This window comes from Mytilus trossulus, chromosome 5 (assembly GCF_036588685.1).
Source record: "Mytilus trossulus isolate FHL-02 chromosome 5, PNRI_Mtr1.1.1.hap1, whole genome shotgun sequence".
In the NCBI taxonomy this organism is placed as follows: domain Eukaryota; kingdom Metazoa; phylum Mollusca; class Bivalvia; order Mytilida; family Mytilidae; genus Mytilus; species Mytilus trossulus.
The window spans coordinates 78595672-78615049 of record NC_086377.1 but is presented as its reverse complement, the minus strand read 5'-3'; the positions used below and the strand labels follow the sequence as shown (position 1 = coordinate 78615049).

Sequence of the window (19378 nt, the reverse complement as noted above, 5' to 3'; positions counted from 1 at the left end):
AGTTTTGATTTGTTCATGTTGTGAAAAAAAAAATGTATCCATACAAACACTCATCATGCTCATAGATAATTTCTCCTCATTTGTTGGTTAATATGTTGATATGTCATCTTTTCGATATTTCAATGTGTTAAATATGTCACAATGTCTTTATGTCTATGTGTTGATGTATTAGCCTGTTTATGTATTGAATTATTGGTGTAATGATGTAGAAGTCTGTTAATGTGTTAAGTTGTTAGTGTTTTAATATGTTAATGTGTTGATATGTGAATATTTTAATGTGTTGAAATTTCAGTGTGTCAATATGTCTGTGTCGATGTATGAGTCTGCATGATAATGTGTTAAAATGTCAGTTTGTCGATATCTCTGTGTGGATGAATTTATCTGTTAATGTGTTAATTTATAAGTGTGTTGATATGTCTACATGTTGATGTACAAGTCTGTTAATTTGTTGATATGTTAGTGTGCCAATATGTCAAGGTGTATGTATGAGTCTGAAATTTTAGTTAATATGTCAGTGTGTCAATATGTTTATGTGTCGATGTATGTTAATGTATTGATATATCAGTGTGTTAATGCATTGATGTTTGAATCTGTTAATGTGTTAATCTGTCAGTGTGTTTATATGGCAATGCATTGATTTTTAAGTCTCTCAAGGTATCAATATGTCATTGTGTTGATGTATGAGTCTAGTTCTATGTAGATATGTCAGTGTTTTGATGTATGAGTGTTAATGGGTTGATTTGTCAGTGTGTCGATGTATCAATGTGTAGATGTTTTAGTATGTTAATGTGTTGATATGTTGATGTTTTGATATGTCATGTGTAGATTTATGAATCTGTAATAGTGTTCATCTGTCAGTGTGTCAATATCCAAATGTGTTGCTGTGTGAGTCTCTTAATGTGTCGTAATGTCAACTTGTGAATGTTAGAGACTGTTAATGTGTTGATTTGACAGTGTGTCAATGTGTTAATGTGTTAATGTATGAGTTGTTCAATATGTTTGTGGTTCAATCTGTCAAGAGTGTCTATATGTCTATGTATTGATGTATGATCCTGTCAATGTGTGAATATGTCGACGTGTGAATATTTTAGTCTGTTAATGTGTTGATTTGTTAGTGTGTCAATTTGTCAATATGCAAATGTTTCAGTCTGTTAATGTGTAGATCTGTCAATGTGTCAATGTATGAGTCTGTTAATGTGTTCATCTGTCAATGTATTTATGTTTGAGTCTGGTAAGATGTTGATATTCCGTGTGTCAATATGTCAATGTGTTGATGTTTGAGTCAGGGAATGTGTTGATATGTCAGTGTGTCATTATGTCAATGTGTTGATGTTTGAGTCAGGGAATGTGTTGATATGTCAGTGTGTCATTATGTCAATGTGCTGATGTTTGAGTCAGGGAATGTGTTGATATGTCAGTGTGTCAATATGTCAATGTGTTGATGTTTGAGTCAGGGAATGTGTTAATATGTCAGTGTGTCAATATGTCAATCTGTTGATGTTTGAGTCTGGTAATATGTTGATATGTCAGTGTGTCAATATCCAATGTGCTGATGCATGAGTCTATCAATGTGTTGATCTATTAGCGTGATGATGTATGTGTGCTAAAGTGTTGATATGTAAGTGTGTCAATATGTCAATGTGTTAATGTATGAATCAGGTTATATGTTGATATGTAAGTGTGTCAAGATGTCAATGTGTTGATGTATGAATCTGGTTATATGTTGATATGTAAGTGTGTCAATATGTCAATGTGTTGATGTTTTAATCTGGTTATATGTTGATATGTAAGTGTGTCAATTTGTCAATGTAATGATGTATGAATCTGGTTATATGTTGATATGTAAGTGTGTCAATATGTCAATGTGTTGATGTTTTAATCTGGTTATATGTTGATATGTAAGTGTGTCAATATGTCAATGTAATGATGTATGAGCCTGTCAATGTGTTGATCTATCAGCGTGATGACAAATGTGTGTTAAAGTGTTGATTTGTCAGTGTGTGGATATGTCAAATTGTTGAAGTGGGAGTCTGGTAATATGTTGATCTGTCAGTGTGTCAATATGCCAATGTATATGTTCAATAAGTCATTGTGTTGATGTACGAGTCTTTTAATATGTTGATCTGTCAGTGTGAATCTTTTAATGTGTCAAGTTTGTCAATGCGTCAATATGTATATGTGCTGATGTATGGGTCTGTTTATTTGTTGATTTGTCAGTGTGTCAATATGTCAACTTGTTAATGTTTGAGTGTGTTTATATGTTGATTTGTCAGTGTGTCAAAATGTCAATGTGTTGATGCACCAGTCTGTTAATATGTTGATCTGTCAGTGTATCAATATGTCAATGTGTTGATGTGTTAAATATGTTAGTGTGTCAATATGTATATGTGTTGATGTGTGAGTCTGTTAATGTGTTGATCTGTCAATGTGTTGATATATCAAATGTTGATGTATGAGTCAGTTGATGTGTCTGTCAGTGTTTCAATATGTCAATGAGTCAATATATGAGTCTGTTAATTTTTCTAATCTGTCAGTGTGTCAATATGGTAATGTGTTGATGTATGAATCTGTTTAAGTGTTGATTTGTCAGTGTATCGATATGACAATGTGTTGATGTATGAATATGTTTATGTGTTGATTTGTCAGTGTAGCAATATGCTAATTGATGAGTCTGTTGTGTGTTGATCTGTCAGTTTGTCATATGTCAATGTGCTGATGTATGAATCTGTAAAAGTGTTAATCTGTCAGTGTGTCAATATAGCAATGTGCAGACCTCGACAATAACGCTTGTCCGATTGTCCGGTACCAGAGGGAAAAAAGGTCGGACAAGTAAAAGCTGTATCAAGCTTGTCCGTTGGGACAAGTACAATTATTCTGCAGAAAATAAACTTCATCCAACTTTAATGAACAAAGTTTAATTATAAACAACAAACAAACAAAACAAATATTAATTTGACATGTTTCTGTCACGTGGTTTCTGTATTTTGTCTATTCAAATGCAAAACCTTTTTCTTCGACTTGCAATCGATAATTTTTAACTGGTTCTTTGTCAGGTGTTTTTAACAGGTCAAAAGTATACTATTCTTGGAAACCAGTCTTACTGATCCGAATCAATGCTGCGCTTTATAGATAAGGTAACTTTATAGTACAGTTCGTCACCTGGACAGGTTTAGCTCGAAGTTTAAGACAGTTTGGCACCGTAGGACACATATTTAGTAGACATGATTGATAGACAGTTTGGCAAGACAGGAGACAATTTGGGACCAAGACAAATCAGTATCTCATTTTCTTACCTTATTATGTTCTTTTTTAATAAATACCATATGAGTTTTCTCATTGGCAATCAGACCTCATCTTCTTTTTATTGATTGCATTTGAATAAAACTTGTTTCAACTAAAAAATCAGGATACAAATTCAATAAGCAATGATGAGTGTACAGGCCTATCAGATGGTGCCTAATGTTTAGATTCTGATGAGACTGGCATTGGTGAAAACTAGAACCTAAGTCCTGTGACATGACTAGATTCAGTTGTACTTGACTCATATTTTTGAATCTTTTTTAAAAGAAATTCATCAAATTCTATTCTATTATTTAAATCCGTTTTGTTCCTTTAATCAACTTAGAATGTAAAAAGGTTATTTTTAGTTAAAAAATTTTGGATAAGTAACAATTTCATTCGGACAGGTAAGTTTTGGTATGTACTTGTCCTACTGGACAAGTTGAAAAAAAAGTTATTGTAGAGGCCTGAATGTGTCGACGTATATATGAGTCTGTTATTGTGTTGATCTGTCTAAGTGTGGATATGTCAATGTGTCAGTATATGAGTCTGTTTAAGTGTCGATCTTTCAAGGTGTTGATGTGTAAAAAGCTTTAGAACTGTCAATGTATTTATATGTCAATATGTTAATTTGTCAACTGGTCAATGTGTCAATATGTCTGTGTCAATGTTTGAATTTGTTACTCTTTTGATACCTCAATTTTGAGATGATGATCTGTCAATGTTTTAATATGTCAATTGATTAATATGTCAATTTTTTAATAGGTCAACTGATCAATGTGTCTGTCTGTCTATGTGTCAATGCATTAATATGCCAAAAAACTACTTATTCTGTATAATCCAGTTAAGCCGATAGCTGGTTTTCAGCAATTCAACTTCCTTTTATTCGCATTAGAATCAACATCAAGACAAACACAAATCCATTAAAAACATTAAACATGAAATTGCAGATAGAGCAAAAAATCTTACCAAACGTCCATGAGAACAATTATTGATCCACTAGTGGCGTCCATCAGTTTGTACTTGCAAAGAAACACTTCAATACATAAGTATGTGATATCCTGTCTTTTTACTTAATTTATTTTATTAATCCACACTTTGTGAATACTGATAGTTTATTTTAGTGAGACATCAATTTTCACTGAACTTGTATACATTAAAGTTTAGGGGTCAGCTGAAGCAGCCTCTAGGTGTGGGATTTTCTCGCTGTGTTCGAGACGAATTGGTGGCCTTGGGCTGTTTAATGCTTTTTAATCTGGTTGAAGTCTCTTTGACGCATTCCCCGTTTCCATTCTCAATTTTAATCAAATATTCAATTGCTTGATTTATATATTAACTAAGTTTCAAGTTGATGTGATCACAAACTACATGTGTATTTCAAAACTTTAACTTGATACTGGGACAGACGCACAAACCAGAAAACATCATGACCCTCTACTATTGTAGGCAGAACTTAAAACATCCATTTACTTGTCTTAGGCAGATCAGCTATATCCCACTGTGGCAATACTCTCAGAAAAGTATGGATGTACTTGGGACAACAAATATCCCTATATTAGAAACAAGTAATTATAAATCATTTCAGCCGGTATCTGAATGATTAACATTAGATAATTACCTTCAACTACTGGTGCTGCAGGTTCTTGTAAATGGGTGTCAGGAGTTACTTCTGGGGATGTCTTTGACATGACAGTCTACAAAAGAAAAATATGCTATAGACTATCATGTCCCATGTGAAAACTTGTCAAATAGTTTAATACCCCTACAGAAAAAAACAGATGCTCCGCAGGGCGTAGCTTTATACGACCGCAGAGGTTGAACCCTGAACGGTTGGGGCAAGTATGGACACAACATTCAAGCTGGATTCAGCTCTAAATTTGGATTGTGATTAAATAGTTGACACAGCATAGGTTTCTGACACAGAATGAATGTGTTCTAATGAACTTAATTTTTTGTTTTTTCTTAGAGCAATTCACTATACTGTTGAATATTAATCCTCTCAAAAAAATGTTTGAAGAAATTTTCTTTTTATTTATGAAATTTCAAATGAGAAAATTGATACAATTTTTTTAATCACATCCCCCTTTCCCTTATTCCAAAACTAATCTCAATTAAAATTTCTAATGGAGTTTGCAACAATAACTACTCATTTAAATACATCATAAAATATTAAGATGTAAAAAAACTGCTTGTTATCACTGAATGGTAAAGATTATTTTAATTTATCAGTTGGTAGTAAAAAGTGAATATACATTGTATATTGTATATATAACAAAGATTTAAGTTGATTCTGGACAAAGAAAGATAACTCCAAATAAAAAAAAATCTTACAATTAGATATTTTTTGCTTACTATTCTGGACAAAGAAAGATAACTCTAATTAAAAACAAAATTGCTATTTCACAATATTTTGCAATAAGATATTTCTTGCCATTGCCCAATACTGTGCAATTGAAAAGACTTGCACAAAACTTAATATAATAATTTTAGATCCTGATTTGGACCAACTTGAAAACTGGGCCCATAATCAAAAATCTAAGTACATGTTTGGATTCAGCATATCAAAGAACCCCAAGATTTCAATTTTTGTTAAAATCAAACTAAGTTTAATTTTGGACCCTTTGGACTTTAATGTAGACCAATTTGAAAACAAGACCAAAAATGAGGAATCTACATACACAGTTAGATTTGGCATATCCATTTATTCAATTTTTGATGAAATCAAACAAAGTTTAATTTTGGACCCCGATTTGGACCAACTTGAAAACTGGGCCGATAATCAAGAATCTAAGTACATTTTTAGATTCAGCATATCAAAGAACCCAAACGAATAATTTTTTGTCAAAATCAAACGAAGTTTAATTTTGGACCCTTTGGACCTTAATGTTGACCAATTTGAAAAAGGGACAAAAGTTAAAAATCTACATACACAGTTAGATTCGGCATATCAAAGAACCCCAATTATTCAATTTTGATGAAATCAAACAAAGTTTAATTTTGGACCCTTTGGGCCCCTTATTCCTAAACTGTTGGGACCAAAACTCCCAAAATCATTACCAGCCTTCCTTTTATGGTCATAAACCTTGTGTTTAAATTTCATATATTTCTATTTACTTATACTAAAGTTATGGTGCGAAAACCAAGAAAAATGCTTATTTGGGTCCCTTTTTGGTCCCTAATTCCTAAACTGTTGTGACCTAAACTCCCAAAATCAATACCAACCTTCCTTTTGTGGTCATAAACATTGTGTTTAAATTTCATTATTTTCTATTTACTTAAACTACAGTTATTGTGTGCGAAAACCAAGAATAATGCTTATTTGGGCCCTTTTTGGCCCCTAATTCCTAAAATGTTGGGACCAAAACTCCCAAAATCAATACCAACCTTCCTTTTGTGGTCATACACCTTGTGATAAAATTTTATAGATTTATATTCACTTTAACTAAAGTTAGAGTGCGAAAACTAAAAGTATTCGGACGACGACGACGACGACGACGATGACGACGACAACGACGACGCAGACGACGACGCCAACGTGATAGCAATATACGACGAAAATTTTTTAAAAATTTGCGGTCGTATAAAAAGTTGAGGGCCAGTTGAGGGCTAGCTGTTTTAAGCAAAATAGTTGAGGGCTAGGTGTTGAGCAGCTTTCTTTGGTTACATCTTCTGACATCCGACTCGAACTTCTCTTGACCTGAATTTTAATACGGATTGTTATGCGTTTACCTTTCTGCATTGGCTTGAGGTATAGGGGGAGGATTGAGATATCACAAACATGTTTAACCCCGCCGCATGTTTGCGCCTGTCCCAAGTCAGGAGCCTCTGGCCTTTGTTAGTCTTGTATTATTTTAACTTTTAGTTTCTTGTGTACAATTTGGAGTTTAGTATGGTGTTCATTATCACTGAACTAGTATATATTTGTTTAGGGGCCAGCTGAAGGACGCCTCCTGGTGCGAGAATTTCTCGTTGCATTGAAGACCTGTTGGTAACCTTCTGCTGTTGTTGTCTCTTTGACACATTCCCCATTTCCATTCTCAATTTTATAGCTCAACTCAAACCTTGCCAAGCACTGTATGTTTGATAGATGTCGCTCAACTGGCCCTCAATTGAACCTGGCCATTAAGTTGAGGAAGAGTTGAGCAATTGATCTTTGGTTTTCATATAGTTGAGCAAAAGTTGAGCATTCAGACTTTGATTTTTTTTTTGTAGTTGAAGAAAAGTTGAGCAATTGATCTTTGATTTAACTTTTCATGTAGTTGAGCAAAAGTTGAGCAATTAGAAATATGAGCTGGTGATATCAATGTTATGTGGTCCATCTGTTTTCAATTTATCTCTGTGTACATGTGTAAAGTACAAGAAGAGAGGAAATTGTATTGTAAATGTACACAGAGTTTGAGGCAAAATTAAGGGAAGCACATGTTTTAATACATTTTTCTTCAGGTATTTACTTAACTATACTGTAAAAGTACTTTAATTCGTGGGTATCAATTTTCGTGGTTGGTGCAATATTTACATGTTCGTGTGTTTTTAAATTCGTGGATTTTAGTTTTCTAAAAAAAAAGAAGAACAATTAAAGCCTTTAGAAACGGAGGTTTCAAATAGTCTGAATAGAAGGATATTGCAAAGTAAATATTGATCCTGTAAATCGTAGTGACAACACTAATTAAACCAAGATAAAGTGATCATCAGATTAAGGACCATCACAGGTGTTAATTAGGCCATAAACATGTCACCTATAGAAATCAGTATCATAAACAAATGCTGTAAGCAATTAAAATTGTCAAATAATTCTTATCAAAATCAAACCCAGCATGAAATTATTATTTCCAATATGTACGAAAACTATGAGGATATAAAATGAACACTTTATCATACTTGCATATCACTATCGTAAATCTGTCTTTCATCAAAAAAACTTTTTTAATGAAAATTAAAAGATCAAAAGTTGTACAGTTTATGTTATCAACAACTAAATGGGTATAATCCTGCATGCAGTTGTAGATTTGTGGCTGATAATAAAGTATTCTCAGATTCGAGGTTATTCAATATGTTCTCCAGATTATATCAGTAGTCAAACCTTCATGGGAATCTTTCCATGTCTTGATTTGACCATGGTTGTTTTATTTCGTTGGACACTTAAATTCGTGGATTAAGTCATCCACGAAAACCACGAAAATTGGTACTCCACGAATAAAAGTACTTTCACAGTAACTCATAACATAAAAATAAAAAAACAAACAGTATTTTTTTATTATAAGATCAAATATTCAAGATTTTGGTAATTAAAATAGTTATTATTAGGAGCAAATGTTAAAGGGATCACACTGTCACAATACCCTAAAAACCTCAATCAAAGTTAAAATTTGAACTGGGCTTGAGCATGCACATGGCAAGCAAAGATGTCTTCTAGCTATCATGAATAAAATAAGAATTTTACAATGAATGTTTACTAATAACTGTATAGACATTGAATAGTGCAGTGTATTCATCTGATGGCATGACTTTTGGATTTAGGAAGATTGATGTTTTAACAAATATTTATGGAAACATCTTTTTGTAAGTACATTAGAATTTCCACCATTTTGAATAAGTGTGTATGCACATTTAGTTCAAAATAGTGATATTTAAAGTGTCTTCTTAACTTTTTACAGTGAAGAAAAAATTTAGACAATATATTTATGCATTAATTTATATATTATCAAGTGTGTAAGACAGGAGACATATTTATTTTATAATTAAGAGAATTTGTTTTATAAAGTATTACTAATATACTAATAAGAATATTCTAATACCGGTACATATATAATGAATATGGTATAAAACTATAGATATCTGGGGTAAGACTGCCAATAAGACATCTATCCACAAATGACAGATATATATATTTTCTGTGACTGTATCTTACATTAATTTGTAGGATCCTTTACTATAGATAATTTAGCTGATCTGTAACAATAACATCTTCATGCCTTATATATCATGTACTGTAGTACGCCGCTAGATTAAAACTGACGTGGAAAGGTAACATATGGCCACCGAAAGCTCTTTTTTTGAGAGCCCAGGTGGTCGTGTGGTCTAGCGGGACGGCTGCAGTGCAGGCGATTTGGTGTCACGATATCACAGTAGCATGGGTTCGAATCCCGGCGAGGGAAGAACCAAAAGTTTGCGAAAGCAAATTTACAGATCTAACATTGTTAGGTTGATGTTTAGACGAGTTGTATATATATATATATATATATAAAGATCACTATAATAAATGTTCTTGTGTATAGAAATATATATAGATTACTAATTACGTTAATCATGTATAGTTTCACCTGAAGATTGTTATTTAAACATGAAAGTACTAGTGAGTTAAAACTATTCATACCGGAAATATTGGATTTATTAGTAATCTCTATATATATATATATATATATCTTTTTTTTTTCTTGTTGAACATGTTGAACAACTCTTTCTATTTTGAGAATTTCAATATATATCTAAATACTTCTCCTTCCATAAAAATTAATATGGCTGCAGGATTAACTAGATTTATTTACTAGATAACTTTTAACTAAAGTCTCTAAAGAGCCTGTGTCGCTCACCTTGGTCTATGTGCATATTCAACAACTGACACTCTCCAACATTGTAGACAAGAATAGAATTCATTACAAAAATCAGTTTAGATGATCTTGTATTGCTTATCATTTAGCCTGTTTACTTTCTATCTAACTTCTTTAGTTTTTGCTCAAAACACAAAAGAAGATAAACAAAATTCTCATTTAAGGGCAATCACTCCTATAAAGAGTCAGTCTACTTAACTATATCGGCAAAATTTGAATTGTAAGTAGATCTTGAATTGCTGATCTTTTTGTGATTTAAAGTGTATCTTTATCTATTATAATTTTCTATCATTTATGACAAAACGCAAAAAAAAGGTGAAAATCATCTTTTTAAGGGCAATAACTCCAAAAAGGAGTCATCGGACCATTTCCTCCATATTGTCTTCATTGTAGATTTTGCTTTGCTGATCGTTTTTGTCTAGCTAATTTTCTATCTGTCTAATATAGTTTTAAGATAAAAGGCAAACAAGAATGTGTCCAAAGTGCACGGATGCCCCACTTGCAATATCATATTCCATGTTCCATGGACTGTAAAAATTGGGTAATAATCTAATTTGGCATTAAAATTAGAAAGATTATACTATAGGGAACATATGTACTAAGTTTCAAGTTGATTGGACTTCAATTTCATCAAAAACTACCTTGACCAAAAAATTTAACCTGAAACTCCCTCTTTCATTTTCTATGTTCAGTGGACCGTGAAATTGGGTCAAAAGACTAACTTGGCTTTAAAATTAGAATGATCATATCATAAGCAACAAGTGTACTAAGTTTCAAGTTGATTGGACTTCAGCTTCATCAAAAATTACGTTGACCAAAAACCTTAACCTGAAACTCCCCCATTCATTTTCTATGTTCAGTGGACCGTGAAATTGGGGTGAAAGTCTAATTTGGCCTTAAAATAAGAAAGATCGTATCATAAGCAACAAGTGTACTAAGTTTCAAGTTGATTGGACTTCAGCTTCTTCAAAAACTACCTTGACCAAAAACTTTAACATGAAACTCCCCCTTTCATTTTCTATGTCCAGTGGATCGTGAAATTGGGGTCAAAAGTCTATTTTGGCTTTTAAATTAGAAAGATCATATCATAAGCAACAAGTGTACTAAGTTTCAAGTTGATTGGACTTCAGCTTCATCAAAAACTACCTTGACCAAAAACTTTAACCTGAACAGACGCACAGACGAACGGACGCACAGACGAACAGACGAACGGAGCCACAGACCAGAAAACATAATGCCCCTCTACTATTGTAGGTGGGGCATAAAAACGGAAAGATTGGTCAGCGAAGGGCAATAACTCTAATAAGGAGTCTATAGACAATTTTGACCATGTTGACCTATCTGTAGAACTTGTCTTGTTCATCATCTTCACCGCTGTATCTATTATAGTTTTCAAGATAGTAGGCAAAAATAAAAAAAAATGGTTAAATTTGTCATTTGAGGGCAATAAATCCTACAAGATGTCATCTGATGGTTTTGACAAGTATAGACAATTGGCAGAGCTCAACATCCTGAACATTTTAGCTCTTGTCAGATTTTCTCTTTATAATGGTTTTCAAAATTATAGACAAAGGGTCTGTTGACCCAGACTAACTTGCCTAGTCTGGGGGGCATTCACCCAATATAAGTATATATGGTTTTTAGAAAAGTAAAACGGAATAATTCTGACAAGAGTGCACCTCCGAAATGTCTCGCCTGCTTTACTAACCATGATTAGTTTTATGTTGATAGTCTTAAAGATAAAGTTTCACTACAAGTATCACATAAACTTAAAATTATAAATGATCCATTTAAATGAGGTCAAGGTCATATAAACCAAGTCAGACAGACATGTACACCTTACAATCATTCCATGCATCAAATAAAGTTGACCTTATTGCTTATAATATCTAAGAAGCAGACTTAAACAGGAAAACTAAACACTGACCAACGAACCATGAAAATGAGGTCAAGGTCAGATGAACCCTGCCAGACAGACATATACACCTTACAATCATTCCATACACCAAACATAGTTGACCTATTGTTTATAGTATTAGAAAAAACAGACCAAAACACTAAAACTTAACATTGACCAATGAACCATGAAAATGAGGTCAAGGACAAATGACACCTGCCAGTCAGACATGCACACCTTACAATCATTAATCCATACACCAAGTATTGTTGACTTAACATTGATCAATGAACCGTGAAAATGAGGTCAAGGTCAGATGTACCCCTTACAATCATTCTATACACCATACATAGCTGACCTACTGCTTATAGTATCCGAGAAATGGACCTAATCACATAACTTTAACCTTGATCACTGATCACTGAAATGAGGTGGAGGTCAGGTGACCCCTATCTGACGGACATGTAGACGTTGCAAGGAACCCATATACCAAATATAGTTATCCTTTTACTCATAAGTGAGAAATTCACATAACAAAAAATCCAAAAGCCTTAAAATAAGAAAGATCGTATCATAAGCAACAAGTGTACTAAGTTTCAAGTTGATTGGACTTCAGCTTCATTAAAAACTACCTTGACCAAAAACTTTAACATGAAACTCCCCCTTTCATTTTCTATGTTCAGTGGACCGTGAAATTGGGGTCAAAAGTCTATTTTGGCTTTAAAATTAGAAAGATCATATCATAAGAAACAAGTGTACTAAGTTTCAAGTTGATTGGACTTCAGCTTCATCAAAAACTACCTTGACCAAAAACTTTAACCTGAACAGACGCACAGACGAACGGACGCCCAGACGAACAGACGAACGGAGCCACAGACCAGAAAACATAATGCCCCTCTACTATTGTAGGTGGGGCATAAAAACGGAAAGATTGGTCAGCGAAGGGCAATAACTCTAATAAGGAGTCTATAGACAATTTTGACCATGTTGACCTATCTGTAGAACTTGTCTTGTTCATCATCTTCACCGCTGTATCTATTATAGTTTTCAAGATAGTAGGCAAAAATAAAAAAAATGGTTAAATTTGTCATTTGAGGGCAATAAATCCTACAAGAAGTCATCTGACGGTTTTGACAAGTATAGACAATTGGCAGAGCTCAACATCCTGAACATTTTAGCTCTTGTCAGATTTTCTCTTTATAATGGTTTTCAAAATTATAGACAAAGGGTCTGTTGACACAGACTAACTTGCCTAGTCTGGGGGGCAATCACCCAATATAAGTATATATGGTTTTTAGAAAAGTAAAACGAAATAATTCTGACAAGAGTGCACCTCTGAAATGTCTCGCCTGCTTTACTAACCATGATTGGTTTTATGTTGATAGTCTTAAAGATTAAGTTTCGCTACAAGTATCACATAAACTTAAAATGATTAATGATCCATTAAAATGAGGTCAAGGTCATATAAACCAAGTCAGACAGACATGTACACCTTACAATCATTCCATGCATCAAATAAAGTTGACCTTATTGCTTATAATATCTAAGAAGCAGACTTAAGCAGGAAAACTAAACACTGACCAACGAACCATGAAAATTAGGTCAATGTCAGATGAACCCTGCCAGACAGACATATACACCTTACAATCATTCCATACACCAAACATAGTTGACCTATTGTTTATAGTATTAGAAAAAACAGACCAAAACACTAAAACTTAACATTGACCAATGAACCATGAAAATGAGGTCAAGGACAAATGACACCTGCCAGTCAGACATGCACACCTTACAATCATTAATCCATACACCAAGTATTGTTGACTTAACATTGATCAATGAACCGTGAAAATGAGGTCAAGGTCAGATGTACCCCTTACAATCATTCTATACACCATACATAGCTGACCTACTGCTTATAGTATCCGAGAAATGGACCTAATCACATAACTTTAACCTTGATCACTGATCCATTAAATGAGGTGGAGGTCAGGTGACCCCTATCTGACGGACATGTAGACGTTGCAAGGAACCCATATACCAAATATAGTTATCCTTTTACTCATAAGTGAGAAATTCACATAACAAAAAATCCAAAAGCCTTAAAATAAGAAAGATCGTATCATAAGCAAAAAGTGTACTAAGTTTCAAGTTGATTGGATTTCAGCTTCATCAAAAACTACCTTGACCAAAAACTTTAACATGAAACTCCCCTTTTCATTTTCTATGTTCAGTGGACCGTGAAATTGGGGTCAAAAGTCTATTTTGGCCTTAAAATTAGAAAGATCATATCATAAGAAACAAGTGTACTAAGTTTCAAGTTGATTGGACTTCAGCTTCATCAAAAACTACCTTGACCAAAAACTTTAACCTGAACAGAGGCACAGACGAGCAGACCAAAACACTAAAACTTAACATTGACCAATGAACCATGAAAATGAGGTCAAGGACAAATAACACCTGCCAGTCAGACATGTACACCTTACAATCATTAATCCATACACCAAGTATTGTTGACTTAACATTGATCAATGAACCATGAAAATGAGGTCAAGGTCAGATGTACCCCTTACAATCATTCTATACACCATACATAGCTGACCTACTGCTTATAGTATCCGAGAAATGGACCTAATCACATAACTTTAACCTTGATCACTGATCCATGAAATGGGGTGGAGGTCAGGTGACCCCTATCTGACGGACATGTAGACGTTGCAAGGAACCCATATAGTCCATCAGCTGGTAGGGCAAAAATTCAGTTCTGTGTTACACCCCAGGGTACTGCAATTTTTTTGCATAAATTTAAATAGTAATATCTGAAGAATATTTAAGAGGTGTTAGACTTTTGAAAAAGTGTCCAAAAGGGGTTAAAAGGGGACTTATTTCAGGGTATATCAAAAGTTTTGTTTTGCACATTATTACAGAAAAATGTAAAAATAACCCAGTATTCAGTACTATACTTTTTATTAAATGGAACACATCATATCTTATTAAAACGCAGGCTAATTTTTAATTAATTTTTAAATCGTAGAGGACCAAGAAAAAAAGGGAGAGAGTTAATTTCCAAAAGTCATGATTTTGAATGAAAAGAAGCATACGTACTAATTTTCTTGATTAAATGGTATATTTTTTCACATTGAAACATATAGCATAAGTATATAAAGCCTGTTGGAAAAAAAATTAAAGGTAAGAAACAAAAACATAGAATCAACGACAAACACAAACATAGGCAATCAGAAATGCACGATTCTCTCACAAATTTATACATCGCATTCATGAAATAACTCACATATTAAAACACACAAAACTGTCAGGGTTTCTAGATTTCTATTTTTTTTTTAATTTAACAACCGCATCACCACATTTTAAGGTCACACATAAGGTCAATCCATAGAATCATCATCAGTTTAGTCACCTGCATCTACCGAAATATCATTATCATATTTTCCATTATCTTTGTCGTCATCATTAGCAATATCAACGATTTGATAATGCTTATATCTACAAGCTTTTGAGCATTAACATTCAGCTATCTGTTCAGGATAAACCTTGTTGAACAAATGAACATCTTTTTTGGCTCAACCAGCTTTACACGAACAGCACATCAGAATTACCAAAGCATCTAACGCTGGTGGTTGGTCTAGAAAATTGATACTGATTATACCGCTCTAAACAATCCATCCATATTTGTTTGGCAACAGACCAGTGTTGTGTTTAAGAGCAGATTTACAAATCTTCGTCTGAAAGTTTGCTTGTTTAATGTGCTTTAACATTGCATCTTTTGCATTTCAAAATATTCTGATCTTTATTTATCGATATTTTTAATTTCCTAGCCATATATAGAACACGAAAACCTCTCGAGTGTTTTGACAACTCTTCCCAAACCTCTTCCAAGGTTTCACTAAGATGGAATAGACCTTCTAAAAACTCCATATAACGTTTAAAAAAGCTGAATGCTTTGCCTTTTTTGTACCAGACAAAACACTTACTGAATCACAACCTGTATTGGCGAAAAATCCTGGCAGTTTTCTACAAACATTCTCACCAAATTTGCACACATTGATTGCACATTTAATAATCTGCATTTGGGGGATGTATCTGTCAGACTTACAATGTTAGAATTGATATGCAACTGTGAAAATAGTAAGCACATACTTCCACAACAGTGTCAGAAGGTTTTTTAACAATGGAGTCGTAACCTAACTAACCTTTGTCAGCTGCTTGTTTTTGCATTTTATTAAGAAACATTTTTTATCGGCGTCTTCCTGTTTAATTATAAGCTAAAACCAATCTACGCTATTTCATTTTCAACATATATTTTGTGGCACATACTTCCTTGTGATACAGATAAATCAATACGTACATCTATAGGATTGTTTACTCTTTTCAAAACAAAAGAATTCAACAAAAGCAACTTTGTTTCCCCCAACTAACAAACATTCCCAAGAACACGATTGTTATGGTTTAGAACTTATGGTAATGATTTGCCCTCCCAAGGACCTGCCGTTCTAATTTCGTTATGAATATTGTGCGAAACTATTCAGAGACAAAATCAATGCAGGACCACTTTTCGTAACTAAAAGAATGGTTTTTAAAATAACAATTGCCAAATCAAAAAAAGTGCTTGGTATCCTAGTTATGGTTTGAATAACTGCCATGTCATCAAATATCCACATATACTTTCCTTAGGAATGAGCCTTTTCAGGACAGGTTTTTATTTTTCATTACATGTGTACCATCAAAGTTTGCAAAAAAAAAAGAGACATTGGAAGAGGGCCTAATTCAAACTAGAGAACCTATCGCATAACTTGTCTGGGATATGACAAGCAGGCGACATTTTTTTTCATCTGCTCTCAATGTTTTGTTGTTCTTATCGGCCATTAACTGCTTGCATTTTATTTCCTTTTTTGAATATGCAAGCAATGATTTTCTTTTGAGTGTTTTGAAGATATCGGTTGACTTTTGAAAAAGCCGTTCCGTAATGAAAATTTCTGAAGCAAGATTACTCTTTTCATACGCATTAAAAATGTCGCACATTAATTTCGAAGAAGCAACAGAACTCGAGAACAAGCCATATAACTGCTCAGATGTTACAATGGAATTGGCCAGCTTTGCAGTGTCTGAAACAGTTTCAAAACATCAGTTTCGACTCGCTTCATTGGAGTTTTTCTCAGTTCTTTTGGGGTGGATGTTTCAGGGTTAACCATTCTTACCAATTCTCGAAATTTTAATGATATTGAAGCTCTTTCATGTGCATTTATCAACCAACGTTTATCAGAATCTTTATTTTAACTGAAACCAACAAAGCCATTTGTTTGTATCTCTAAGAAACCTAAGAAAGTAAAAAGTATTGCCAAACCCTACAACTGACTATTTGACGTTCGTTCAAAGCGATGTTTGTCGAATGAATGACTTAACAATCTAAAGTCAATCACTTTATAGCTAAAACACAAAATGTTATCAAGCACACCTTTATCATTGTTTATTGAGTTCGATAGAGTGCACCTTTTTTGAACGCAAAAAAAAAATCACCTTAATTTGTATTTTTTTCATAAATATTTCGTTACACATTCACTATATAAAATAACTTGACTCACAAAAACATCATAAATCGACAATTAAATGTTTGTTTTCAGTTGCAAATTGATAATGCTATTGTGTGAATACATTGTACATGTTGTATACTGAATCAAAGACGGTTATTTGATGATTTCCGGTATTTCACGAGTATTCGCACGTACATATTTTATTAAATAATTCATATTTTAGATGATAAATAAACACTGCAAATGATTTAAACATTGCATAATGATTAATTCTCAAGTTTAATTAACTAAAACGGGTAATTGTATAACGAATGTCTTTACGAAAGGAGAAAATATGCCTTAATTTGAACCCAAAAAATCGGATTGTTTGTAATGTAAAAAACATTTTTTTTAAACAAAAAATCTTCCGTGTTACATTTAATATGATAAGTTTTGTATCTGCTTTAGTTGTTTAAACCTATACTTTATTTTTTTTTAATCGATTTGTATTAAAAAACTTAATTAAAAATTACTTGGTCGTGATTGCTAAATGAGGGGACCATTGGAAGGGACGTTTTTAATTCTCTTTTGGACACTTTTTTTTTAGTCTAACACCTTGTATTTTATCAATACGATAATGAAGTTGAATTCTATAAAAAAAAAATCGCGGTACCCTGGGGTGTAATACAAACTCCTTAACTAGCGCGCTTTTGAGAACTAGCTGATGGACTAATATACCAAATATAGTTATCCTTTTACTCATAAGTGAGAAATTCACATAACAAAAAATTCAATTTTTTTTCACGCAGTCGCTGAACCATGAACATGAGGACAAGGACCATGGACATATGACAGAGGGAAACTTCCTAACATAAGGTATCTGCATAAAAAGTATGAAGCATCCAGGTCTTCTACCTTCTGAAATATAAAGTTTTATACAAATAGTTTACGCCGCCAAGGGATAGTAATACCCATGTCTCACTCTACGACTTTCGTCACAGGCGAGACAAAAATGGAACATATATCCGGAGTCAAGAGTCAGTAATAAGAAAATAGTCTATTTACAACAGAACCTTTTTACAAAATACTCAATAACTCAAAATAAAATTTTGAGTCATCACCAAAAAGTATACAGATCTTTAGATAAATATAACAAAGAGGTGCAGGGATGATTCCAGGTGTTTTCAAATGGGTCCCTTGAAAATCAAATTGGGAATTTTTTTATGCATAAAATCTAAGACGAAATCATATCATTTTCCTATAAAAACGGAAAATGTATATTAAGTTTAACCTCTACCTGTCTACATTGATTTAAGAATTTGTAACATTTTGAATAATTATGGATGGGCTACTGATTATGATATATATGATCATTATGATTCTGAGCTCATAGATATGATCACCAGATTACTTGAAAATTATTGGATTGAGACCAGGGAAGTTGTATTACATGAATATCATTGCACATGATGCACTAGTCCAAATAATTATGAGGTCTTGATCATGAAAGGCTTTTATATTTGTTTTTCTTTGGTGCCTTACTTCGAAGTAACCTAGGCATATTGCATATAGTACATAAACATATATACCAGCTAACATAAATCTATGGCAAGCCATTTTACTATTTAATCAAATGTCAAGATATCTCATGTAATATATAAGATATCTCATTTTATATATAAGATATCTTCTATAATTTCATTTACATAAGATGTCTTATATATGTGATATCTTATAAATTATATAAAATATCTCATAAATTTATTAGAGATCTCATAAAGTATATGAGATATCTTATGAATATCTTTTATAATTTACAAGATATCTTATATAGTTTCTAAGATATCTTATATAGTTTATGGGATATCTTATAAAGAAAATTATATAAGATATCTTAACACATGACATGGGTAAAATCTCTTTGTTCTTACTGTGCTATAATCTGAATAATACACAGCTAAGGTGTGCATTAACTACCTCAGATATACTGCACAGTTCAAATCTATTCTTACCTTTAGGGGCGTTTCCTAGATTCTGAAAGGGATGTGACATGTATTCTATAGAAT

The 19378-nt window shown here is 33.0% G+C and overlaps 1 protein-coding gene across 1 annotated transcript in view; it reads right to left on the bottom strand.

The window, feature by feature from the left end:
- Positions 1 to 3959: 3959 nt before the first annotated feature.
- LOC134718333 (protein fem-1 homolog C-like) overlaps positions 3960 to 19378 on the bottom strand; it is a 42318-nt gene continuing 26899 nt past the window's right edge. Inside the window, exons 8-9 of the mRNA XM_063580827.1 lie at positions 4898 to 4973; positions 3960 to 3994 (exon numbers count right to left, since the gene is read on the bottom strand). Coding sequence (XP_063436897.1) covers positions 3960 to 3994; positions 4898 to 4973 — 111 coding nt within the window. The remainder of the gene's footprint in view (positions 3995 to 4897; positions 4974 to 19378) is intronic.